Source organism: Lepisosteus platostomus, chromosome 7 (assembly GCF_059453375.1).
Source record: "Lepisosteus platostomus isolate fLepPlt1 chromosome 7, fLepPlt1.hap1, whole genome shotgun sequence".
Lineage (NCBI taxonomy): Eukaryota > Metazoa > Chordata > Actinopteri > Semionotiformes > Lepisosteidae > Lepisosteus > Lepisosteus platostomus.
The window spans coordinates 11,861,840-11,888,746 of record NC_142617.1 but is presented as its reverse complement, the minus strand read 5'-3'; the positions used below and the strand labels follow the sequence as shown (position 1 = coordinate 11,888,746).

The window sequence follows — 26,907 nt, the reverse complement described above, 5'->3', positions numbered from 1 at the left end:
TGTTAAAAATAAAACACAGCCTGCGTTTGCTCATTTGCTAGACAAATTTATTAGCTTATCTGACTAATACACACCTCAGCAATCATTTTATTCAAAAACAATAGCAAATGCAAAAGGGTACCAAATGTTAGAAAACTTAGGCCTTGCAAAATTGCAATTTGCACTATGCTGTAATCTGGAAGACAAATCTAAGGAACGTTTTTTTTATTTCTTTGCCTAAGATTGGACAAAGAATGCCAATTGCAGAAATAAATACATTTAAGATTGCATCTCTAACAGCTGTAAGATGATTAAGTTTATCACTCAGGAGGTACAGGAAGGCAGTGGCTACCATTGCTGCCTCACAGGGCCTCACTTGGGCTACTATCTGCATGGAGTTTGCATGTTCACCCCAGGGTTGCATTGGTTTCCTCCCCAGTCCAAAGACACAATGGTATGTTAATTGGCTTCTAATAAAATTGCCCTGCTATGAGTATGTGCCCTGCGATGGGCTAGTGTCCCGTCCAGGGAGTATTGCTCCTGTTTTTTGCTGTGACAGACTCCAACTCTCCTACCCCATATTGGTTAAAGAGCTTACAAAACTTACGCAATGCTGGTTTGGTGAGAGAAGGGGGCAGGTAGCCCAAGGAGGAGGAGAAGGAAAGACGAAGAGATCTAGAAAAAGATTTAGAGGAAGGCATAGTGGGTCGCAGCACAAGCAGGCTGAAGTAGTTCAAGTAGGGAAGCTGCGTCAGCATGCGTAGGCTGCAAAGGAACAAGTAAAGGTTTATTCCATGCTGAAAAGAGAAGAAAGGAAACGTTTCAGCTGTTGAGCCTTCTTCGGCTCACGGGTTCCTTTGCAGCCTATGCATGCTGATGCAGCTGCCTACGTGAACTACAAACTGTATGTATTTATGTAAGTTTATCAGTCCTATTCATCAAGGCGAGACTTGCTAATCACAACCGTGTCAATTACCATCCATTGCACTGTGCTTAATTCTTCTCAACCAATACAGGCTGAGCTGACCAGGAGCAGGTGAGCATGATTGAGTTGATTGGATGGTGCCTGGAGGAGTGTGTGGCAGGTTTTTCATTGATGAACATGGATGCCTACATGTTTAAAACTCCTTTTAATCTCATTTGCAAGTGCATTTGAGCCTATTTGGTGGGAAATAGTTTTGTCGTAACACCCTGTGAGAAAGAGCTATCCTGGGCAGGTCACTTAAGTACTGGTAAGAGGATATCCTACTGCACATTAACGACAATTCCCTCAGCTTGTGCAGAATAATGGCCTTTATGAGGGGGGATGCAAGTTGAATTATTTGCAGGTACTTTTCAATTATCAACTTACAAGATCTAATAAAAAAACAACTGTCTTGTGAATTAATTTGCTAAATTAAAGTCAGAAGCAGAGTGAAAAAACCAGAGTACTCTTTAGGCTTTCACTACTACCGCATATTCATGAAGGGTTTACTAGAAATTCACAATAACTTTCACCACAATGAGTGTGAAAACTGTGAAAATTGAAAAGCTATAAATTGTACCACTCATTTTGTGGATGGTTTGTGTGAATATTTAGTTTTCTGAAAAAAAATGTTGCTACTACATTTGCAGGAAATGCTTTGTGAATACAGGGCTACATAGAAGACTATTGAACTAATAGACATGCTGCGAATGAAAGGCATATGGGAAGAAGTTTATCAATATTTATTTTGAAGGAGTGCACATACTTTGCTCACCTTTTATAACTTACACCTTCTTTCATCTGACTCATTTTTGTTTAAGCTTCCCCCCCATTCATCAAAAGTTCAAGAGTGCAGACCCAAAAGCCTAATGAGGAAAGAATGTTCATTTTCTGGGTGTGTTTAAGCATCAGCTCCAAAAATAGCTTCCATGGAATTTAACTTGAGTTTGTTTAGTTAATTCAAGTTGTGCAATTGTCAGAATTCCAACACCAAGAACAGCACAATTAAGAAACCCGACCCGTGAATAAACTGTAGAAAGGACACATTTTAGATAAACATACTGCTGACTTTCTTCAGATAAGACTTTTTAAGTTAATTCTGGAAGACTGCTTTATGTTCTTGCAAGTGAAAGATTGGGATGTTGGCAAGAGTAACCATAGAGAAAATTAGAGAATTTGATGTAGAAACATACCCCCCAAAAATAGCAGTATAGAAATACCTGCTAGTACTTGTATACTATGTTCTAATGTCTTTGGTAAACAGAAAAAAAGGGTATTTGTATCTACATAATATGTGGTGTATTGTACTTATACATTAGTACTGGACTCAACTTCAGTTGAAGTAATAAGTACATTTATAACTTAGATTGTTAAGTGTAATCTAATTTAAAACTGGTGATATTTTCCCAAGTACTGTCACAACTATGCTGCTGTGACTGAAATTGTAGTTACACTAAAAAGTAAAAATAGTTGATTTACAACTTAATTGTAAATCAACGCAACATTCAGAGATACTCACACAAAATCAAACTTCATGACTTGATTAGGTACAGTAGCACAGTATTTCAGCAAATCTAAGTTTTTCTTATCCATCTGCTCTCAAACTTTCCAATGAAAATGAAATGAAGCAATATTGTCTTAAGTGCATAACCTCATTTTCATCTCTGTTTAACTTCAACAGATCGTCTTGTCTAAGGCTTTTAATGGACAGAGAAACATTACCCATTCCTTGCAAGTAAAGGGCACCATAGCTTTCATTCATCTCATGATTTACATTTTCCTACAAAATTCACAAATTTCCACCAAGAATGACAGTTTCAGTTAGCGCACTAGTCACGTAGCCACTACATCACCTGACTACATTGTTCTCTTCAATGAGAAATCTCTAGCTGCTAAGCATTTCCAAATTAAAGCTCCCACACTGCAAATGCAATGTAATCTACACTATGATCGGTTGGCACAAATTCCTAGAAATTAGACCATATACATCCGTGGTCAGACAGATGACACAAAAGGAAAACGGACAGCCTTTTAAGGAGTTATTCTTGCAGAGCAATCATTATTTTCCCTTTCTTTTTTTAAATCAGGTTTCAACTGTTCTACACTTAAACTTTCTCCAGATCGGTCAATTCCATCCCTACCTTTCCAGTGAAAAATACAGAAAAGCAGGATTCAACTGCATTTTTCTCTGTAGCGGTACAGTTGGATTCATTGTCATCTGTTCACTCACTTATTGTGATCTTTACCACTAGTTCCAAAAAACAAACTGTATTGATTTTATAGTTTTACAATAGATAAAACCACCCATCAATGTATTGATTCTTGACATACTTCAACTTCAGAGATGGCTCTCTGCACAAATCTGAACTCTAATTGTTGACTGTGTGCTGTTAGATTGCATACAGTACCATTTACAAAACAAAAATGTGAATGACATCATGGCTGCAGAAGAACAGCTAGAGGTCATGGGACAAAAGAAGGCAAACAAACCAGGTGGATGGCTCATTGATGAACAGAAATTCAGATGCTTCACTCAGAAATCTAGCAATAAAAATGTAATGTAAATGAACATAACATAATAGGATCATTGTACTGACTACAATACTTTAACATGTCACAGATTTCCTTTAATTTATGTTTGGTAATATAATTGGTTTTGATAATAATGATGTAGAAAGCAAGTCATTATTTCTGTTATGGCTCTACAGCACAGAGTAGTTGCTTGTTCTAATCGACAAACTAATATAGTGCCTTAATTTATATGAGACATAGGCCACCCAATTTATCAACTTTCCAGAACGGGGGAACTGCACAGTATCTTGTTTTATATTCCTCTCTCCATCATTATGTTGCAGCCCTCATTATATACAGTATATATACTAGACCCAATGCCAGAGATATTATAAGGGAGTGAATTTGTTGTTTGAATTGTGGCAGGTGTATTTAGGCCTTCTATCTTTGCAAAAACATTGTGAACAGTCAAGACAAACTATTTTACAGAAACATGAGAAGTATATACAAATAAATTTGCAATACATCTACCAGCTTATAAAAAGCTAAACTTTCACCTACATCTAGTTTTCTTGGTCATCAATTTGTAGTCCACAAACACAAATCTGTATCAGCATCAGAGGCACCTTAGGCTGACATACTTTCAAGGATGTTGTTGTAGATATAGACTGAATTTTTAGAACAACCAAGTTTAAATTTACTTTCATAAAAGGAGTACATTTTGGCACACATGGGTCAAGCTTATGTTCTAAAGTTAAAAAAAAAATGGTTTTCCAACTCACCTGACCCCCAAAATATCACAACTTAAATAAGGACAATTCTAAAAAAAGTTTTAATTTCTAATCTAGAATACGATAAAAATTTACAGCCCATTCTGCATTACCTCACACTCCTGGTGTTCAATATTCTCAGCTCTAATCACTCTGTAGCTGTCACATCTAACTGCAACATTGTGTTGAACATCATAGATAGTGTGTCAAGCTATTGTTGAGATCTTCACGGCCTTCACTGCAAAATTTCAGTACATCTTTGAAAAGACTGCAAGTAGGTATAAGAAAAACTGCAAGGAAAGTTTGAACACAATTTAATATATTGCAGTTAATTGATCTAGAAAGAAAGGAAAGCCAAAAAAAAGAGTGAGGCAGGCGAGTCCTTTTTTCCCAGCCCCAAATCAAGGAGTTCATTACTTTAAGTTTCACAGGAGATGAGATTTCTCAGCTCTTCACCCAACTTGAGGTTCTTGTTTGTCTCTGTGCAAAAAGCCGATTTATGGGCATGGGGTGAGAGCTGCCATCAAAAGCTCCATTTTGTACACAAAGTTCCGTCCTTCCATCTTGTTCCAGTGCACCTCCTTGCTGGGCCCACGCAGGTGGTTCCATTTGTTGTCCTGGATGACGTCGCTCTTGGGCAGATCCTTGCACTGGCTCCGGGGGAACTGCACAATGACTTTACAGCCGCTCTCTGGCCCATTACGAACTGTAATCACACAGAAAGCCGGAGTCTCTGAACGTCTTTGCAAATTATGCAATTGAGCATTTCTGCTATAAATAATTAACATGCAATTTTGTCAGAATGAAGACAACTGGGCATTCAGTTTAAAAAAAAAAATCCCAAGTAACTGTTGTACACGAGATAGCATACATGCTACACTTACTGAAATTTGACTACAAAAAAAACCTAGTGAAGTAATATCAGTAGAACACAGTAAAACTCCATTACATGAATAACAGTGGGAAACTGTTGAGTAGTGTGTAAAACAAGTCTGTAAACTAGTTTTAAAAAAAAAGTAGCAGCAGTGCAGAACAGTTCAACAATTTATTATTAAGTCTGACACAATAACTATCATACCAACAGGTGTGAAACGGATACAGTTTTCCTACCAGAAATGGCAAACTCTCCATTGGGTGAGGCCACTGTGATGGCGGAGGCATTGCCAATGCTCTCCACTGAGCCCAGGCCCACGTGGTTACTGAAGCTCAGCACGTGCCAACCCATCACTTTGGCCAGCTGCTGCACCGCATGGACTTGGTGCTGCGACATCTGGAAATAAGAGTCAACGCAAAGTTTAAAATCCTGCTAAAGGAAATTTAGGATTTAGCCTACCTTTCTCATAACGTTTTAATTGCCACAATGCTTGCTATATATATTATTCTCCGAGTGTGTTGGAGTGACTGCTAGACTAAGAGGACGGACCTGAGAGAGGAGGAAGTCTTGCAGCTCCTGCTCTTGGTGAGAGAGAGTGATGACCCGGCCATCTCTGTGCACCACGCGGATCTGTTCCACACCAATGTTTAGCTGCAACTGAATAGACCTGCCCAAAACACAGCCTCTGGTAAATCTTTCTGTCCTGAGGCACGCCCCTGAATCTTATAATGGGGAAAACTGCTTTATACATACAATGAATATAATTCTAAAGTTTTAATATATTAAAGTCAGCAGTGATTCTAGATGTAATCTACATAATATAAAACGTACATTTGGCTATGTAAAATTAACCAGGGCAGCGGGCAGTGTAGTGGTTAGCACTGCTGTCTCACAGCTCACTCCTGGCTGGGATGCGTCCGTGTGGAGCTCTAAATTGTACCCTACATGCACTTATACCTGTGTAACCTACAATAGACTGTCATTCCACCTAGAGTGTGTCCTGTATGCAGGGGCTGCTGGATAAGGTTTAACCTCACTGCAATGATTTCAAGGACTAAGCACTTACTGAAAACGGATGGTTGGATACGAGCCATTTCAATTAAAATGTTTTAAAATATGAAATGCCGATTTTAACCAGCTTCTACAGACAAGGAATTTAAAAACTATTATCAGTAGTACTTACTTGCATATCTGCTCATAGCCCTGTGAGGTAATCAAAACCTTAACACTGGATTCATAAACATCATTAATGTTTGACCAGTGAGCCTGAATCTGCGGATCTTCTATACGGCTGGCCAGGCTGTCTATTGTTCGTGCCGTCCTAGACAAAAAAATAAACATAAAAACAGATCTAGAAGTATTTTTCATAGGTTAGATGGTCACATCTGATGAATGGAAATTACTACATTAAGGCTAGAACTTACCAGAACAACATGCTGCTTATACAGGCAATACAGCAGGGGAAATAAAATGGTTATCACAGCTCACGAGAAGGAGCTAGCTCATTTCTAAAACCAGACTTCTGAAGAGCTGTTCGTTATCTTTTCAAACACACACACAGTGTGAATGAAAGGAAAAAGAAAAACTCAGCGGCTGTATTGCAAAACAGCAGGGATTCCCTGGGCTTCCATTATTTAAAAAGTTCTGCTGCATTGCACCGACCTGCGCCTGAGGAAAATGTGCTTTGCTTGTTTGATAATCTTCTCCAGGAGCCCTTCATTCTGCTGCAGGGAGGCGATCTCTGCTTTATCAAAGGCCATAGGCCCGGCAAGGCGCAGCCTTTTGTGTCCAAAGGGGGCGCTAGCAGGGTGCGGCATTACCGCTGAGCTCAGGGTCTGTTTGTGAAACTACAAAAAAGAATACTTCAGCATAGACAGTACACACAGATGAATCTATACAAGACAGCTTATATGAATACAAAATGGGACAGGAAAATGTTTACATTCTTAAATTTGCATATATTGTTATTCAAACATTGTTATAACAATTCAGACTTTTTATACAAGATGAAAACATCTACAGTATACATTTAGTAGTAGCATTTTTCAAAAACAAACTTGGAAATTACTTCTTAAAGGGGAATTGCAGCCCCAATTTCATATACTAGTTGTTTAATCCTGGTAAAACAATAAATACATTGACGGTATAGAAACATTTTACAAATTTCAAATCAAACAAACTCTTGAACTTTGTGAATGTCCTGTAAAATCGTCATTGTGTCAAACCACTGGTCTTGCCACAGGCGAGAGTGAGTGTTGGTGCAAATTTGCGACACGAAACATCCCTTCCTGCTCACTAGTCACTGTAACAACTAATTAATGTGATGTACAAGCAAATAAGTACAGGCTGTGCAGCAGACATCTCCATGCAGAAAAGTTCCAACATGCTCTGCATGCAGAGTTAACAAGTAGCATTCCTCAGCAAAACTGTCTTGAAGCCCTTCTGAATCACAGACAATGGTGGTAATATTGCACTATGCATACCCAGAAACTTCGTCTAATTTGGGATGTAAATTAGAGGTTTTATAAGTTACTGTGTCCGTTTTACTTTAATTGCAGTTTGAAATGCACCCATCAATGCTGATTCTTTCTAACCCTGAAATCTTAAAATAGTACTGCTGTTCCCCTTTAAATATCAAATAATCATGTTAACAAAAAAATACCAGTACAAAACAACTTGAAGCACGCACTTTGCACTAAGCTTCGGTACAGAGGAATTTGTGCAATCTGCCTCTAATCTCTCACTTTAAAAGTTTTTGTTCTTACAATACTTTAAAAGTAATTTGTCACAAGCACTTCAAAAAGCTTTCAAAGACGTGTACCTCTCTCATGAGCTGATGGAGGTTATGTTCAAGCACGTAAAGGTGATCGTCTGGCTTGGATTTTTCTGGAGAGGCCTTCTGATTTTTCTTTTCACCGGTGGAGTGACACAATGAAATGGAGAGCTGCAGACCTTAATGTCATTCAAAATAAATTCCACCTGTTAATTAGTGTAATACTTAATCCTAAATAAAATCTACCATTATACAATACATCCTTAAAGTAAACCAGTCCTAAGAGCACAACAAATACTTAGGAGTTGAATTTTCTAACACAGTCCTATGTGGTATTCATTTAAATAGGCATCCATTACTGGAATCTAATCATTTGTAACCCTCCGGAGAAAGATCTTCTAATTGGTAGGTAATGAATAAGAGGGATTAATTAATGAAGATAAGAAAGTCATTATAAACAGACCAATTTTAAACAAATAGACAACACCAGGTTTGCCAAAGCCCTCTGATGCAATGAAATTTACACAGGAATTTCATAACTACCTCAATATGTGGCAGAATTTATCGATGTTCATCACCTGATGGTCAATTTTTAATAAAACAGATAACTGGTTTCCAGAATAACTGGCTGCACTGCTCACCTGGGAAAGGCTGGGAGATGATCTGATTCTTTACAACAATGTGAGGGATCTGGGATTTAATCTGCACCGCCTCTCGAGAGAGCTGCGCAAATATCTCCTTGCAAAGCAAGACGTTCTGGGCCGCTTCCAGCTTAGCATGCCAGGGCTGAGAACCTGTCCGAAGCAATACCAGAACAATTTGCATTTGTTCATGCCTAATTATTGTACAAACTTACTGGACACCAGTGACACCACATGTCATTGAAAGAACAAGAAAATGTGCCAGTGAAATTCTTGAAATCAATCACACTCATTCATATTGCACTTGATGAAAAAAGCAAATATAGTATAGAGCTGATAGTACTGGAATTATAAAATGTATGAATGGGAAGGGAAAGTGCTGTTACAAAATTGTGTTTCATTCCCATCATTTCAATAATACACATTTGTCTATCACTTAGCTGATTGTGAGACATTCGATTTACTGATTTAACTGTTTAGAACTTATACAGTTTTCATGATTAAACAAAATCATTTACGTTAATCAAATACCTGATTTTGCTTTTGGCTGTCTTCTGAAAAGGCTCACAGTCCCAAGGTCACCTATATCAGGAGCTTGTTTCTGAATAGAAACCTAAAAAAAGTAATTCAAAATATAAATAATAAATCAGACTGGAAATAATTTGAAACTCCCATGATAAACTAAATCTCCTACCTTGATGTAAGCAGATCCTTCAAGATCACTGGGAATCTGAACATCAAGAGGGCAGTAATCGTCAGGGATCTTCTTGTCCAGGTCAATGTCTGTGTTCTTAATGACTTCAAACGTGCCATGATGGGGAAACAATGATCCTGAAGTATGCACACATCAATCATCAGACTTGTCTTAACCATTCAAATACTTCTGTATACTGAGAACATTATATTCCTTTAGAAAACATTGGTAAGAAAAACAATGATATAGTTTAATGAGTAAAATTTTAATCAAAAGGTATATTAAAATTGTGTTAAAATGTGTTAGTAAATCCATATTTAAAACACCCTGTAGAGTTTTGGTTGTCATGTTACGAAAAACATTCCTGTTCTGAAATTGACAAAGAAATGGATACAGTAAACAGAGGCCTAGCACCTCACTGATCCTGCAGCATGTAATATTCAAAATCTAATTTGTATTAAGGTGGATACCTGCGCTCTTGTAGCTGAGGTCTCCAAGGATTTTGTCCCCCACTTTCCTCAGTTTCCATTGGGATCTAAGCCTCAGCAGCTCCGAGTTGAAGTCTCTCTGTCGTCTGTTCTCCTGGTTTTCTGCAACTGACTTACTGAGCTTCTCTGCACCTTTCAGCAGCAGTTGAGCTGCTGTGGCCAGAGATTTCTTTTTGCCGATAAGCTGCAACACCTGGGGTGTCTACAATAAACATTCCAGAGATTAACAAATATGAGAGGACAGTGCAGGAAAACCCAAATATTATACATAGAGCAGTGCTACACCTCCAGCACATGTTCCAAATTTGCTTTCCATTAAGGTGAACAAGTCAGATTTGCAAAATATTTCTTATATAGACAAATGATTGAGTTCTAATTCTTCCAATCTGAAAACAGTTTGTAGTCCATACGTCTATCTCAAAACTACAGCAAAACAGAAATGATTATTTAATTGCTTTCTATGTTAAAGAAGAAATTGAGAACCATGACAATTAACCTTTCCCAGAAAAGTGCAGATTAGGGATGAATCACATTGAATACAATATGATTGTATTCACCTATTTTAACCAAGTGCTGGATTTGATTTGACTGTGTACCTTTCCAGCAGTGACGTCGTGGGAGACAGGGTCCAGAGTCATGTACTTTTTCTCTTTGACCACACTTAGCACATCATACAGCACACACATCTCTGTAAGTGCACTCCGCAGGTTATTCCGAACTGAGTCCCAGGGCCATAGTGAGGGCTGGAACTTCACAGTGGCTGGGGAAATAAAACAGTCCTTCAGTGAGGTAGGGTCCCTCAGCCTAACTTCATTTCTAAGTCAAATCTCCTGCTTGTTTGAGTTACCTGGAAAGTGTCTATCCACAGGGGAGGCAAATTGTGAGCTGCTATAGTGTGACATTTCCTATGGTGACTTGTTACAATAACTTTACAGCCTCTCTCTTGAGGGATCATGTACTATGAAACGGAAAATGTGAATCCGTCTAGACTTTCTTCCTGTGTGCATTTTAATATAGAATCAGGTCCCCTGGGTCCTAAATACGACTGCTACATTCATTGTTTGGATTTACGCTCTGAACACCAGATGTTAATGGGTTGAAATGCTTATGCAGGTCACAGAAATTACCTAGCAATATTTCCTGTAAATCTCCATAGAATAAGCAGTCCAAAAATGTAGAGCTTAAAACTAGCCAATACTGATTCTACTAAAATACACCTCTCGATCTGGGAGTTTTCTTTCTAAAAAGAACTGAACATAATTTAATTCATAGAACAAATACCTACAAATACTGTGCTTGTTGAGGAGTGCTTTGCCTTCACGCCTGACAAAAATGTCACCTGGTTGTTTTGCCTCGTGAACTTTATTTGCAATTCAGCTTCACATCTACATTCCTCGCTGTTTTCTTCCTGCTGTGCAAGCCAGCACCGCAAAAGGGATGCTCTGCCCTTGCGAGACCACTATATGGTTTAACAACCAATTAACCTCTGCTACATATTAGAGAGCGAGACACAACAACAAATTGTTCACTCACCTTCATCCTCCTCGGCCTCTTGTTTCCCCCACTCCTGGTCCCTGGACTCCCCCTCTCCTCCTTCATCCTCCGAGTCAGACCCCTGACCAAAATCGATGCGTTGGGCGAGTTTGGCCAGGTTCTGGGACATTGACAGGGGCTGGACATAGGTCTCGATCCCATCTAGGGACACCTCCTGGACCTGCTTTTCGCAGGCAGACTCTATACTCACTCGGACAGCTGGACCACCTGACATGGTGAGGATTGCACTCAGCTGCTTGCATGAAAGAAAAGGAAGAAAAGGGAGAGACGCATTGAAACACACTGCTCATGTTGCAAGGTGAGTATGTAGAACCTTCAGTATTGTTTGCAAGATGCTATTAAATTCTAAAAGCGGTTCGGCGCCGATTTTCAAACTGAATGGAACTAATTTTCACAACAGACGTTTTACTTCATAGGAGCTATTTGCACAAAACCACAAAAACCTGGAGATCAGCGTTATACAGACCACTCTCTTTGAAATTTTGTTACGAAGAATACTGTAAGCAGTTTCTACGGTTACACACTGTAATGTGTAACGTTTAACAATCTACATAGAAAATAAACCCAGCTTTCATACTAATACGCAAAACAGTTAAATTTAACCTAATAAAACTTGGGCAACGAAATACTATAACATGTAACTATAACAATACAGTTCTACAGTCCAAGCTACGGATTTACTAGCTTGCTACTAACTCCACATGGAGAAGCGCATACTGCTAAAGTAAATATAGTTTCAGCACCTAATTCAAAACGGTATTATTTATTCAGCTACTCCTGGCACTGTATGTTGTGTTAGACAGGTAAAGTATTTAATTAAATGTTCAATATTGTACTTACATTTATTAAGAAGGAAATGCATCCACCAGCTCACGCACCAAGTCTCACGAGAAACAGCGATACTTCACCGGAAAGAATTTCTCGCGAGATCCTTTCAATATGCAGGAGGGGTTTCCCTCTGGTGATTCAAGCCTTAGTGCTTATTCTATATATATAATTATATATCTGGGCTTTTTACCTGTGCTATTGTGTTGCAGTCTGCAAAATTCAACATTAGTTTATCCTCCAACTGATGGACGAACATATAAGATAGAAGAACTACAATACCCATAAGCGTTTGCCCTAGGACCACGTTTATGTTGTTGTTAGGCTTTGGTGCTAAACGTTACTGTTACATTAGTTGTACAACACTGTACACCTTTTGTCTTACTGTTTCTGGTGAGTTTGGTAAATGTGGTGCATTTAAATCCGGGACATCTTTCTTAATAATTGTACTTTGGATTTTTATGGTCTTGTTGGATGAAGATTCTTGTCATCTTAATAATTATTATTATTATTCATGATTATTAATAATATTGTTGTGATACCTTAATAGTTCAAATTGATTGAACGATTGTCAGTTGAACTGTGGCAATTAAATTTGGTCTGCAAGGATCTATATTTAATTTCACAACAAAGGCATAAAACCAATGACACGTTGCTAGTTAGGGATATGCCTGTTGCATGTAGTCATGTGACTTTTTCATATAATTTACTAAAGCTGAGCGGAAGGTAGAAATTCTGGGACAAAGTAGTTTTAGAATATAGGTCAGATCTAGATGAACAATATTTTAACACTGCATAATAACTGCCTGCAACAGGACAATGAGTGAACTCTTCCCGCGTACTTTCCCCCCTTCGCTGGCTGTTTAAATACAGGATGTGACGTTTACAACTCCGACAAACTGCCGTTTAAAATACAGGAACAGGCTTTTAGGCTGCAGTGAGACCTCTTGTTTCAGAAACAATCCGAAAAACAGAATTTATCGTTAAAGCTTGATATCCGTAACGCATTAAACGTATTCCGTAATCGGACGACTGTAGTAGTTTGGAATCTTTAACTCTACTAAGCGCTTTATCAAAACAAGCATCTTTTGGATTAACGAGCTTTTAAACGACAACGTGTTTTTGTTGAATTTCTAAGGTAAATTTAATGCAGAATTTTACGCCGTATCCATGCGTTTTAGATGTCTGGGGTGGTGAGTTTGTGAATCAAGTGGCTTTGAGTTGAAGTGTTTTAAAACTCGGCCAAGTTTGCATTGCTCTCGTGTTTAATAATATGGCTCATTTATTTTGCAGGCTAGAGCGATGAAAAGGAAAGTAGCGAGACTGAAACTTAGTCCGAACGAAGAGGCTCAGCTCATAAAACAAGAACATGAAAGAAGACGAAAACTGAGATTGCAACAGGTGAGAGCAGGCTTTGAATTTCGAAGCACTTGATTCGACGCAAAAACCTCGGGTTATCTTATCTCCAAAATGTTCAGCAACACCGACTAGACGAAAGCATAGATTTCTTGAAAGATATTGTGCCAGTATCACCGTGACTGTATCTATGTTCCCATAAATGCAAAAGAATCTGAACCACAGAGTTGTCGGGTGAGTTTGCTGATGAATGAGCTGCGACATTAACACGAAGTGAAGTTAGGAATATTTAATACTGAGCGCTAAACCTTTCTGGGGGAAAACTATTTGTGGAGGATAGCTATCACACTTTTCCAGCTGATCACTGATTTAGAGGTGTCTTATGAAAATATCACTGATATTCATTCACTATGTATGTATAAATATTTAATTTTCCGATTTAGGTAATAGTTGTTTTTAAGTTAAATATTTGCATGGCTTTGAAACACTGGTTTCAAAAATACCCTGATGAATGTATATTGCTCCCAAGAAATGTAGCGAACCGAACTGCCTTTATCCCGTTGGCTTATTGATTCCTTATTTCTTGTGAAAAGCTCTATTCTGATGATTTTATCGGTGATCTTCAGACGCAGATGGGAATAACGCTGTATTAGACACTTCCACACGAAATGGTGTTAGGCATTCTACACGCGCGAATGTTTTAAGAGCCCCCGAAGCTGGTACAACGTTGGTGCCAATTCAGGCTTTAGAAAGGCTCGGTGAGCGCCGGGGATAACCGCACGCCCTGTTGGTGCTTGTTGCAGGTCCGAGAGCAGGAGCGGTACATCGCGCTGCAGATCAGGAGGGAGGTGCAGCAGCGCCGCGACCTCGAGCTCCAGAACCTGGCCGAGGAGCTGAGGGCCGCGTGGCTGCGGCAGCGGGCGGAGAGAGTGCGGGCGCTCGAGGCGCTCTACCAGCACAGCCTGAGGGCCGTGGGAGAAGGCCACCGGCGCGCCAAAGAAAACGTAACGCCATCCTTTGAGCCTCGACCAGCGCGAGAAAATTGGGCGCTCCCTGCCGAGCTCTAAGCATGTTTCCCGTTCTTTTCGTGTTAAACCTGAGTGAAACGTTCATTTAATATACTTTCCTAGTTTTAGCTCCCGTACACCTTTTCATCTTTTTATGTTCCTTTAATGTTATATATATATAAAAAACCTGCTTTGCCTTATATTAATTTAAATACATGTGGGCCCCAAAATGTAGAGAGTCGTGCTCTAATTCTGGGTTTTCGGGGGTGACTCTGGTGACCCAGTTGTTTGCGTTTTTTGTTGCGTTTGCTTCTCTTCAGTGGTTATTTGAGCCCCTCGTTGATGTGATAATTCCATTATCTGCATTGGTTTCAGGTCTTAAAAATGCTACAAATGTTAACTATACAATTTTAGAAGCGTCTTAAAATTTGAAACTGAAAGTGATGAGAAGTGCCCAATCAACTTAATGTTTCTTCCCAAGATAACTATTTTTTGCAAGTAGTCAAACATCTACAATGGTATTTTAATTACCTAATTACTGTATTGAAGAAAAATCTAATGTACAATTGCTTAAAGCTCTATTAACTGCTGATGTTAGTAATGAAATCAGGCTGCATTTGCTTTCATTGTCTTGCTACAGGAGCCTGATTAAGGGTTTCTTAAATCAAGAGATCTGCTAGATTAAAAACCTGGGGTGACAGGATTGGGAAACTGTGCTCCAATTATGATAGAAAAGTTTATAAAGAGTGTTGTTTAGTCAGTGATTAATTTGTTGTTGGCTGGTAGAGTAATGTAATGATGATGTTATCAGTAATTGTTTGTTGTGTACCATGGTAATACAAAGACTATTCACAAATCTTTTATTGCCTTTTTTTTCCTCTGTTCTAGCAAACGTCAAATACTTGTTGGTATAGAGTTTAAATCTAGAGCTTGTGCTTTATATTGTTTTCTGGTAACACTTTTTAATAAGCTTCCATTATTTGCTTTAATTACAATTGAGGTAATTTACTATGGATGCACTTTCAATCATGGAATGCTTCAAAGACTTTCTCATTTTCTGCATGAGTTCGACATTTTATGCGTTTCCAGATTTCCTTAAAATAACTATTTCATTTGCAATTCAAGACTAAGTTGGGAAAAGCCTAAGTTAAAAGCTACTTGTCTAGTTCTAGTAACACAATTTCGACTGCAAAACTGAATATGAGACGATCACATGTGTACAGTATCAGCACTACTGTTCTCTGTTCATTGCATTGTCCTGTCAAGGGTTAATTTAGAAGTGTTTTTACTTGAGGTAGAAAAATCAAACCTTCTATCATTTAGTTTTCACTTTGATGGGTTTCCATTTCATTTCTTTTGTTTATTCAGGGTACATTTAAACTTTTTTTTAAATGAACATAATCTGGTTCCAAGATCACTTAACAAAATTGCTTATTTTAATTTCTTTCTCTGCTTGTAATACAATTTTAGAGTTTGCCAGAAGTTTTACTAAGTAATGCTTTATATCAGTTAGCACAGGAGCTAGTCTTTTTAACTGATGGCCTAAGTATTGATGCATAAGAATTTAGTTTTAACTGTTCTTAGTCTGACATTCATTTTAGCTAATAGCATAGCAAAATAATTGTGCCCTAAGTAATTCAAATTAAGATGCTGTTCAGTTTTTTTTCCTCTGGATCCAATTATTTTGAAAACAAGTAGTCTCTACAAGTACTTTAATTACAGAATTGCTATCTTTCAAGGAAAATCCTATCCTTAAGAATTTAAGGCCATACAGGTATTTTATGTTTTGTCATTAGTGCAAGGGAGTCCAACATGTGTTCATCGTTCATTTGCAGGAACCTGATCTGGCTGCAATTGCACAGAAGATGCTGCAGAGTAACGAGAAGGCTGAAGAGAGACACAGACAAGCACTGAAAGAGTTAAAAACGCAAAGGCAGAAACAAAGTGAAGAGCAGACTCGGTCAGTTCATAATTCTAATTATGACCAGCATCTTCTGTATTTCTTATTCAGTATCCTTCTTTTCCAAACTCTGGTTCAGAAAGTTAATGACTCTTAAATCAGGTCTCTATTGGTGTGTTAAGATTGTGTAGAATGTTACCCATGTGTTAAGCAGCTTAAAAAGTAACACTTTATTTAGGTTCATTCTTTGTGTGGAAGTGTTTAGATAATCCTGAACTCTTACACTAAAAAATAAGTAGGTATATTTAAAAGATGGAACATAAAAGCTTTACAAATTTGATTTTAAACTGTTTTTATTCTCACTTTAAATTAACAGCCTTTTGTTATATATAGTTGTTTTATGGGTATTTGGTGATCTTTAATTGATTTTCCCTACTGACAGAAAAACGTGTCAGCCGATTTAAAACAATAATTTATGCAAATTTGGCCATTAAAAAAAAAACTTAAAATATAGTTGAGTAAAATTACCCATCCTGGCATACATCATAAATCACATCTGCAGGTTTGTTTAAATCTGAATGTGAAATGTTTGCATAGATGGTTTGCTTTGCAAAAACATTTGAATAAAGCTGTTATATTTCAGTTTTGAGCAGCAGAATCTTTTGCCATTTGTTTCTAGAATAATAGCTGGCTGTTCAATACAGTTGTGGTTTATTTGCTTCAGAAATGTGGAAAAAAACACCTTTGCTTTTTGTACAGACACTTGAAAGCTCGCAGAAAAGCTCTACTTGCAGAAAAAGAGAGGTCGGCAAAGATTGCCAGTCTCCCACCTCCTCCTCCAGACCCTTTTGAAGTAAGTTTCACTGCGGAATGCAAGGCGTGTTTGGCAAAAAAAGCTTTCTGAAATTGAGGTTACTGTGATCTTGAACTTTACAAATAATCTTCAGTCGCCTCCGCTGTTTTCAAATATTACATGGGAGCAAGGTTTGATCGAATTCTGACCAAGTGACTTTTGTCCTCAGAACATTGACGTAAAGAAGCTTCCTTCTGTCAAGATGTATGACGTCGACGGTTTTTCTGTCACACATTACCATCTACCCGAGACGTGTGTGGACAGAGAAGCCGTGACGGAGCAGGTGATTTGCTTTCAACTGTGTAAATTCATACCGCTGTGTTTCAAATACCAATCGGTGTATGAAATTGAAAATTGTCCGTTAAGCCTTTCTGAAAATTCTGGGTAAAGAATTCCACACGCTATGATAAAATCCCCAATTCAGCATATGGAATTTAAGCTTAATCCATAATTGAGGTTTACATTGGTTTTAAGAATTGTCTTAATTCACTTTGCTGTTTTGCAGGGTTTTTTTTCCCATGTAAAGGCGTAAACAGCTTTATAGCTTGTGACCTATTTGTGATGTAAACCTCTAAATTGAACTTGAAACTCCAGCACAGTGCTTCCATATCAAAGCCCGTTTCCTATAGAAATAGGCTGGAGTGTTAAAGGAGTGCTTCCTGGCAGGCGGATGCTCGGGCCGCAGCAGCAGTCGAGGGCAGGCGCCTCGAGGAGCTGGAGAAGGAAGAGGAGCAGGAGAGGAGGGAGCAGCTGGAGAAGGCCAGACTGAGGGGCAGCCATGCCCTGCGAGTGGTCCAGCTCACCCAGGTACACTGCCCTTCTTATCTACAGGTCGTCTCAAAGGTGGAGAAAGCTTTGTTTAGGTTTTGGAAGTAATTCTCAAAACTGCTAGTTTCATATAGTAGCACAAAAATAAAAATCTGATGAGTAAGCATGTTGGATCTGTTCTGGGGCTTAAGGGAAAGTGGTACACTGCCAGCCTGAATGGACTTTTAGTTCTGAACAGAGAGAACTATAGGGAACCTGGTCCGAGAATGTACCAGCCTGAATTCTGTTTAGTGGACTTGCGTGATGGTGACAAGGCAGTGTGGTCCATTGCTGGCCCTCAGGACCGGGAGAGACTGCTGATGGAGCTTGAGCAGATGCAGCAGGCAGATCTGGCCAGGCGCCGGCAGCTTGTGGCACAGATGCCTCCCCAACTTTTTGAACCCGCACACAAGCGACAAGAACTGAAAGAGGAAAAGCAGAGGGATCTTGAGTTTGCCTTTGAAGACATGTATTCTGGAGAGAGAAGTAAGTTGGTGGCTTGTTTTTTGCCATATTATACTGTGATCTTTGTATACGTGTGTATTGCCTTATCGTTCTTGGATGAATTTGTACCTGCTATTGCTTTCCACCACAAGCCAAAGCGGTGAAATTACATCAGTTTTTTAAATTGTACCTTCCACTGTTGTATATTAATATAACCTAAAGGTAATTACTGCTCTTTGATTGCCTTAGAAGACAGAAATGTGAGCTTTATGATTTCAGCTCATGTCATTACCTCAATCCATTTTTTTTAAATATCTTTTAGGCTAATGCTTTGTTTGTGAGGCTTAACCATGCAATTGCTCTTACAGGAGTAAAGGGTGACTTGGTTCTTCGCTTAGTCCCAGAACCACTTCCTGTGCCATCCACAGGAAGTCGTGATGGTGAATTGGACGTAACCCTGGAGTCTGTGGTAACATCCAATGGCGAAGAGCACTCGGAAGAGAGCCAATCGGTTCGCTTGCCAAGAAGAACAGAAGGTAGAGAATATCACGTGCAATTCTGCAAAGAAAGGTTAAGACTTGCTTAGAGAACTCAGATATTTTGCGGTGCAAAATGCTATTTGGATTTAGTTTATTCAAATCTTATTTTAGATTGAGCTGGAAGTTAAACATATCGCTAAAGCATTAAATTGTCACTTCTACACCAATTCAAACCCTTGTACGAGAGTCTTATATTTAGATGTACCATCAACCAATGCACAACTCTGCATTGATTATGTACTTATTTGCAAGACAACTTCTAATAATAAATCCCCTTTACTTGTTGTGCAGTCATTCCTGAAAAATGTCTAAATGTTTTATGCTTAAAAAAGGCACTAGCTGGGAGATGTTTGTTTTCTAATCCCAACAATTCAAATTTTAGATCAGGCCCAAGCCTCAAAACAAGCATTAAAGCGACTACTGAGCAAGGTCCGAACCCAGAGAGACCAGTGGAGCTCCCGTAGTGAGGCTGAGACGGCTCCCGAAACCATGACTATCGAATCGGGCTCCCTGGACAGTGAAGAGAGAGACGAGGAAATATCCACTTGTCCCAGAGATGGACCCCCTCATGCAAAACCTCCTGCATTGGCTTCCCAGCCTGAAGGTGAATCTTATTTGAGATGTAGAAAACAAAGAAAATCTAAGGCTTTAAAACTGTATGCAAGTTCAGAGTTTGAGTTTTCAGATTTCCTTTGTTACACTGGGAATTCATTTTTTCTAGAGCTGGAAAAGGTTTAATTTTCAGGGTTACCACAAATTGGAGGACTGCTGAGTTTTATGCAGCAGTTTGCTTTTGATTCATGTTTTAGGCATGAATCAAGGGAGATTCCTTAGGCTTTAATACCAAACAATGTGCTGAGTTTTAAATTAATTTCATACTAGTGCTCTCAGGTATGTTTTTCAGGTCCTGAAACATCAGAGGAGTCAATTATTGCTGGGAGTACGACCCTGCTGCATCCTAGAGAAGAAGCCAATAAATTGCGTTCGGCTTCTGAGAAGAAAAAACAGGTTTTTCTGTACTTTTTTTAAAAAATTGAACTATCTTTATTTTTAATCTTAAATGTATGAAATGAAAAACCTTTTAGCCTGAGTAGGTTTTAAAAATGCAGAATTTGATCGCTCCAAGTGGTAATTGCTTAGTCTGATTACATTAAATGTATGTCTGCAAGGTAATTTGTGTAGCTATGCATTTATTTGCTGTGAGTATTTGATTGATGGGTATGGAAAAATTAAAAAAAATATATTAATTCCATCTATCCCCTGTAGTAGCAGTAGTAGTAGTATTCCTTCTGCATTGTTGCTTTACTCCTTGTTTTGCATGTGCCGTTGTAGGAGGAAGAGTTGGAAGTGCAAAAGCAAGAACAAGTTGCACTGCTACAGCACCTAGAGGAGCAGAAAAGGATTTTGGAAGCTCATTTACAGCAGGCTCTGGCAGACAGGGAGCGGCTACAGGCTGTGATCCTGGAGAATCCCGAGGGAAATGAACAGCCTCCATCCCAGAAAGAAGAACCATCTGCTGCCACTGAGGTATTTTGAGTTTTATTGACCCAGTAGTATATTTGTTTTGATTTTATTACATTTTGCAATTTTACTGGTGCAGTGGAGCAAGTCAGGTGTGCTTGACAGTACATTGAAATTGTTATAATTTAAAACTTCTGTTTTGGGGGGTATTTGCAGTGAAGCAAATAAGATGGTTATGACCTGGTATTTGCTTTTATTTAATTGTATATGTTTTTTACACTGAGCATAAAAAAATGGATTGCTCTTTATGCATGCATATAAAATATAATAATTTTGGAGAGTGATTTTGGCATCCTTAATTGTTCAGTGATGACTTCAATACAAAAAAATTGACTGTTGCGTAAGCCCTAAATAACCTCATTAGTGACTGCTGATTGGTTATACCTGATGAAATAATTTAACCTGAATATCAGCCCAAAATTGCCTGTTTATCAAGAGAACAGTGACTTGCTTCCAACAAACTGATGACACCCTCTTTAGTAATCAGTTTTTTGTAGACCACCTTGATGGATATTGATAAATGGGATAGAGACTTGCAGTAAGAATTGTGTACAGCATACTGATTAATGGAGAGGTTCAAGAATGATGGTCTAGACGGGGAGTGTCTAGTTGCTACCGGTTGTACTGCAATGCAGTTGGTTTTCCCATCATTGACGTCCCGGAACCTCACTTGCTGCTTTTCCTGTGCGATCATCCTGATCTGAGCTCACAACACATTCTCATACTCCTTGTATAAGCAGTGTGATTTCATGTGAGATGAGGATGTGACAATTATGCTGTCAATACCTTACTCGACATACTTGAGCCTCAGCTTGGATGGTGTGTGGCAACTGGGGCTCAGAGACCAGTGCACAATCACTTGCTTGTTTAGGCTGTAAGAGAGGGGACACAATCCCAAAAGTCATCTGTACAGTTTCCATTAATTCCATTGGTGGTCAGATGCAATCCTAGTTTGTGACTTTGAATAAATACATTGCAGTCAACCCTGGTGATTATTGAACAGTTGTGACATTAAAGATGGTGCACCTGCTGCTTTCCTGATAACTCTGAATTTGATGCAGTTGTAGAATTTTCCTTTGATGCTCGGTATAGTGCGTGCAAAATCTTGTTTAGGATGACATGCATTAGTACTGCTGAACAGCTATCAAAACTACTGTAAGTAGTTTTAATGGTTATGTTAACTACTACCAATACTTAACCTTCCGTTTTAGCTCAAACATGCTCTTAATGTAGTTGTATCAAATTTAATGCCACTTTTGTAGAAAAACAACGTCCTACTTTCTTCATCTTCAGAGGATGAACATGTAAAGAAGATTCGACAATATCAACAGCGCCTTCTGGAACAAAATCGGTTAGTTTTAAACGATGTCAGATGGTGAACCATTTAAATTTTTACTTGTTTAAATGGGTATATTGAATTGTATGTACCATAGCAAGACATGGAAAATGAATCTAATGGAAACCTATAAATCTCTTACAACGATTGAGTAAAATTGACTTTTCAGAATTCCTTGATAGTTGACTGTTATTATAAAACACTATTATCCTCATCTATTAATATAAGTGACTTAGTGACAAGTTCTCATAAACAATTTCAATTATTTCATTAGGGTTTGCTAGTTGTCTAAGTGGATTATACTGTGCTACAGTTGTTTTCAGCTTGATTTGTCAATTTAGAATTGTATATCTACAAACTGAGTGTCCTGTGCAATTTTCAGGCTTCATAAACAGTCGGTTGAAGAAGCAAGACGGTGCCTTCAGGATTATCAGTTGATGTTGAAGAAAAGATATCCGTCTTTTTCCACAACAGTGGTGAATCCATCTACTGATGTATCGGCACCTCAGCAACCTATTAGTTTCCAGCAGGGTGGACTTCACAATGGCCTCTTGGACTCGGGCTTACCATTACCTGAAGCGACAGTAGATCAGTATTTGGAACCAAAGCAGCCCACTCAGTTGACGTTCATTGTAAATCCTAAAACAAAAGGCAATTTGCCCCCTGGCTCTTTTCCATTAGGGACTCATAATGGCAGCTTACTCACTCAGTCTCAATCCAACAGCTCAAAATGGTGTCATTATGAAACATCTGACACTGACAATAGGTTACAAAACTGCATTCCATCTACATTTCCAATTACTTCTGTCTTGGGTAGTGATCCCTCTGGAGCTCATGCACCAGCCCAGAACTCTGATGGAGACTCACAAATTCCGCTGCCAGCACAACACTCGGGGAGGGAATTTTATCAAGACTTGCTGAATGCAAAGACATTGCATGCAGTGCATGAAACCTTTCAAGGAACCTTTGAAATGCAGAGGTCAGAAGTAGATGTGGGACAGCTTTTAAAAGTTGACAAGAACTTTCATTGTATTGCTCTGCAAAAGGGTCAGCTGTCTTCATTCGTGCCTCTGGAAACATCCAACCCTGAGACCCAAAGACATCCTTTACAAGATGAAGCTCATATATCGGACAAAGGTTCAAATGTTTCACACATCGTGCAGGTGCCCGTCCTTCATCAGGAACGGGATTTTTTAAAACCATCAGACCACTGTAAAGATATAACAGTTGCTATTTCAGATGTTAGCACTTCATCTCTTGTGGCCGCGACGCCTGTCCAGAGCCAGGGCAGGCTCCTGGTATCATCTACTGAGATCTTGGCCCAGAAGCACCAGCTCCTGGAAACTCGGGAGAAGCTGGCAAGGCAGAGAGAAGCTCTCCTCCAGCAGCAGAGAGTTCAAGAAGAATTGCTGATGCAAAAGCAGAACAAGCTGAAGGAACAGATGAGCAGACAGCCAACATCCTTGGAAGGATTCCACACTGACAAGCTGGTAAACAACCTGTTTCTGTTCTAATACTTTCTAGGTAGTTCCGTATTTGACAAGCTTGTTTTCATGCTCTGCTCAAGGTTCTGTTTGTATAGTTATAGTTTGCTCTGGTTAACTTGAGTTCTCCAAACTATATTTCACAGACAAAATCAAATAGATTTTGTCCATTTGATTATTTTTTTCATTAGTTTCAAAAAGAGTCCCAATGCCAATTTTAGCATATTGCAAGGTGCACGTCGCCTCTTCATATTCAAGTAATCCTTTCCTCATTGGAACCAGATGGGCACTGAAATCCCCTGTCCCAAATGGTAGCTACTCAGTCCTCATTTCCAAATAAATTCTACACACACTCTGGTACTTGATTCAACACTACTGTACCCATTCATACATATAGGATTGTAAGTAAGTGCAAGCCATGGTTAATATCTAATTAGTAATGATTTTCTTTTGAGTTTGTGCATGAATTATTCTTAGATTTTAATTCCATGTTGATGTGGAATTCATTATTTTTTTTTAACTTCAGAATAGCCCTTAGCATTCTCAAGCTTTTATTGGTTATTGAATGCATCTGTCTCCATATCAGGACAATTATTTTGCTCTTTATGTGCAAGCTGTGTGGGACAACAGAAATGTGATAGGGGCACTTTGGGCTTTTATCACTGGAGGACTTTACTTCCTGCATGTGGTAATTCTCTACCTAATTGCTTGGACTGACTTTGTAGTCCACCCTTAGTTCTTGAGAATTCTGAATTATGCACTATTTTCAAATAAGGTTAGAAAATGATTTGTAGTAACTCAATAATAAATATTGAGCAATGGAGATAATTACAAATATCTATGTATGAGCTGAAAATACTGGCGTGCACTAAACCTTTATTAACCTCTGTCTTGTTTCAGTCTGCACAGCCCAGGCAGGAGACATCTGTCTCAAAGATCAATAAAGCAGAACAGTTCCATCTAATGTCTTCAGTGCCGAAAGCTGTAAAGGAATCTGATAGTGCTCCTGTGCAGTCTCGGAGTGTGGAACTGAAGTTTAATTTGTCTTCACAAGCAAATCCCAATACATTTTCTCTCAACCATCAGACATTTGTGCCAAGTGGTAGGTTAACAAATACCTCTCCCTTTTAACTTTCCGTTTACAGTCTGCTCCATCTTTCAAGTTCATCTGAAAATCAGAAAGCCATAGTGCTGTTTCCACATAAGTACATGGCAGAAATAATGTAGTAGTGCTCTTCCAGTAATTACAATCAAGATCTAACTGCATGTGTGCTTCGACTACCTGTAGTGCCACATTTTATTCCACACCTATCATCTTTATAATAATAGATGTCTGATCTCTAAACATACTGTTCTATTGTTTGAAACATTTCAAATCGCCACTCAACTTACTTGTGGGGAGGGCGTTCAGAATGTGAAGGTTTCACATGTCATTGCCAAAATATAGGCAATTTTATTCTCAGCGTTTTATTATATTTCACTTTACAGGTACCATTGTTACTTTCGCTTTCAAATATCCCTATAATTGGACTTCTGAGTGGCTCACCGGATAAGTATGCTTGCCCAAACATGGGTTGAGCTTACTTATCTAGGTGTTGTGAGTTTGAGTCTGTGTCATGGCATTAACCAACTGTAACCCACATAGGGTAGGTTGGGATGTGTTGGCCAGAGCTCCTTTGGATCCTTTAGCAATGCGACATTCCAAGCACTCGCAAGCTTGTGGTGCTGTCGGGGACACTCCTCTCCCCCTGTAATTGCTGAACCTCCTGGGTGCCAATTATATTTTTGTATTTCGGGGTTAGAAAGAATAGGCATTGATGAGTGCATTTCAAACCACCATAAAATTAAACTGTGCAGTAATTTGTAAAACCTCTATTTTACATCACAAAATAGACATCATTTCCAGGTATGCACAGCACCAAATTCTGAGATTTGGAACAAGACCACATAATATCTGGTGATGTGAAGCAGCATTATTGCATAGTAAATAAATAGACTTGTGAATACATTTTTTAAGCTAATAGAAATATTGCTCTTTGACTTCAAAGCACTGTTTTGCAGACAAATACAACTTAACTCCATGCAGATCATGTAAGAACTGATTGTTTGCTCCTACATTACATTAGTCATTACAGTGACTAGTGAGCATGAAGGGCAGCTTCATATCGGATTTCACGCAAACTCTCGCCCGTGGCGAGACCAGCGGTTGCCAAATATGGTGACCACACAGAACGTTTTTGTGCTTAATTCAAATTTTGTAATTCATTTTTCCGTACTGTGAATGCATCTTGTTACTGAGATTTGCTTACTATAAATTGGGACTGCAGTTCCCCTTTTAAAAGATGGGTGGCTGGAAGTGGAGAGGTTCAGAGGAGCCTGCCTGCACTTGTGTGGAGAGAGGTGAAATACACCGTTTATGATTCTTGCCTGGGTGGGTTGGCTATTCTAATTTTAGAAATAGAGTAAGGGTATGAGAATCCACAGATTTCAGAGGTAAATGAAATAGTTATAAAAGCAGACTTCATTAGCTTTACTGCTATGGGGGTTACATGCTAATTTTGTTATAGTACTGCAGCAGAAAGAAGTATTAAGAGAGCTGTGAATTAGGGGCTCACCCTGGAGCTCTAAATGTGCCTAGGTATTGTAAAAGACAATACAGTGTATAAAGTGACATACACCTCAGATATTGGTTTGTGAATTTATGTAATAAGTGTTTCTGAGATTTAAACACTGCTGCAGTTCTTAGTCTGTGGCATGCCTTTTTCAGTTACCATGGTTACTAGTTGCCCTTAGCATCCTACAAGCAGGTTGGTGTACCCATCTGGCTGCAGGAAAGTCTGAGAAAGTGGTGTTGACAGGTTTTGATTCTTAATAAGCCTGGAATCAACACTTCGTTGACAAATGCTCTGAAACCAGTCTACTGCTGATTTATACTTGGGCTCGAGACTGCTTTACGCAATATCCTTGTGGTTAACCCTTCTACTTCTCTATAATGATGTTCTGCCTAAAGGCAGGCTGACAATTACTGGGATGTGCTTAACATGGCTAGGATTATTGGAACAGTAAATCTGTTGCAAAAGATCATATTGCAGCTAAACCCCTGACGTGCCATCTTTTTAAGCCAACTCGTTAAAGTAACAACTCCTGGACATAAAATTCCTTTTTTTTTATTAGATTTTTCATAGTTGTTGGTTTTCAGTCTGTCGAAGCTTTTGAATCAATAAACCTCTATTAAGTCTGATAACTGTAGGTTAAAATGTGTTCACTTTTGACACAAATATAATTTAGAAGTGACTGTAGCATAGAGGGGGTATCTGTAATAGTAGCTGCAGAAAAGTGTCCCGTTGAGGGTATCTGTGCATCTTTTATGTGAATGGAAAGAAACTGACCTATCAAAATAATGGCACAATTAATTACCTGAGCCACTTAAACATGTACATTGCCCACATACTGTGGGGGTCTTTGCATGTAGTAAAAATGTTGCATTTGTCAGATTTTGAAAATTGTCTAAATGGGTGTTGTGTTATATCTTGACTAACGTTGAATTTATCTAAATCAAATCTGTCCATTTTTAAATGTACATCTCT

At 38.8% G+C, this 26,907-nt stretch overlaps 2 protein-coding genes across 6 annotated transcripts in view; one reads left to right on the top strand and one right to left on the bottom strand.

Moving 5' to 3' along the window:
* Nucleotides 1-4,522: 4,522 nt before the first annotated feature.
* On the bottom strand, nt 4,523-12,219 carry med17 (mediator complex subunit 17). Its single transcript, XM_088639257.1, has 13 exons — nt 12,089-12,219; nt 11,228-11,480; nt 10,291-10,454; nt 9,677-9,896; nt 9,207-9,343; nt 9,044-9,125; nt 8,513-8,665; nt 7,920-8,050; nt 6,761-6,945; nt 6,282-6,419; nt 5,648-5,765; nt 5,335-5,494; nt 4,523-4,930 (listed from the first exon to the last, which is right to left on the bottom strand). The coding sequence occupies exons 2-13, from the start codon at nt 11,460-11,462 to the stop codon at nt 4,722-4,724; spliced, it is 1,932 nt and encodes a 643-aa protein (XP_088495383.1). The 5' UTR covers nt 11,463-11,480; nt 12,089-12,219; the 3' UTR covers nt 4,523-4,721.
* A 50-nt stretch (nt 12,220-12,269) lies between these two features.
* The window catches only part of cep295 (centrosomal protein 295), a 29,553-nt gene continuing 14,915 nt past the window's right edge, over nt 12,270-26,907 (top strand). For 2 of the 5 annotated variants that reach the window (XM_088639256.1, XM_088639251.1), the window contains exons 1-15: nt 12,919-13,211; nt 13,367-13,474; nt 14,233-14,433; nt 16,272-16,396; nt 17,096-17,189; nt 17,359-17,472; nt 17,856-17,996; nt 18,299-18,482; nt 18,809-18,976; nt 19,362-19,583; nt 19,884-19,987; nt 20,312-20,506; nt 21,763-21,851; nt 22,219-23,326; nt 24,221-24,422. In XM_088639256.1, coding sequence (XP_088495382.1) covers nt 13,376-13,474; nt 14,233-14,433; nt 16,272-16,396; nt 17,096-17,189; nt 17,359-17,472; nt 17,856-17,996; nt 18,299-18,482; nt 18,809-18,976; nt 19,362-19,583; nt 19,884-19,987; nt 20,312-20,506; nt 21,763-21,851; nt 22,219-23,326; nt 24,221-24,422 — 3,046 coding nt within the window. In that variant the 5' untranslated portion in view covers nt 12,919-13,211; nt 13,367-13,375. Of the gene's footprint in view, nt 12,467-12,918; nt 13,212-13,366; nt 13,475-14,232; nt 14,434-16,271; nt 16,397-17,095; nt 17,190-17,358; nt 17,473-17,855; nt 17,997-18,298; nt 18,483-18,808; nt 18,977-19,361; nt 19,584-19,883; nt 19,988-20,311; nt 20,507-21,762; nt 21,852-22,218; nt 23,327-24,220; nt 24,423-26,907 lie in introns of those variants that run through there. The other 3 variants (XM_088639252.1, XM_088639255.1, XM_088639253.1) reach the window with 3 other exon arrangements.

Bases quoted from the DNA above. Each gene is read 5' to 3' on its own strand.
- med17 (XM_088639257.1), bottom strand. From the start codon at position 11,462: ATGTCAGGTGGTCCAGCTGTCCGAGTGAGTATAGAGTCTGCCTGCGAA. The intron at 9,126-9,206 runs GTAGGAGATTTA...TACTTTTTTTAG, and splicing joins AAGGATCTGCTTACATCAAG to GTTTCTATTCAGAAACAAGC. The intron at 6,946-7,919 runs GTACACGTCTTT...TCTTTTTTGTAG, and splicing joins TCCATCAGCTCATGAGAGAG to TTTCACAAACAGACCCTGAG.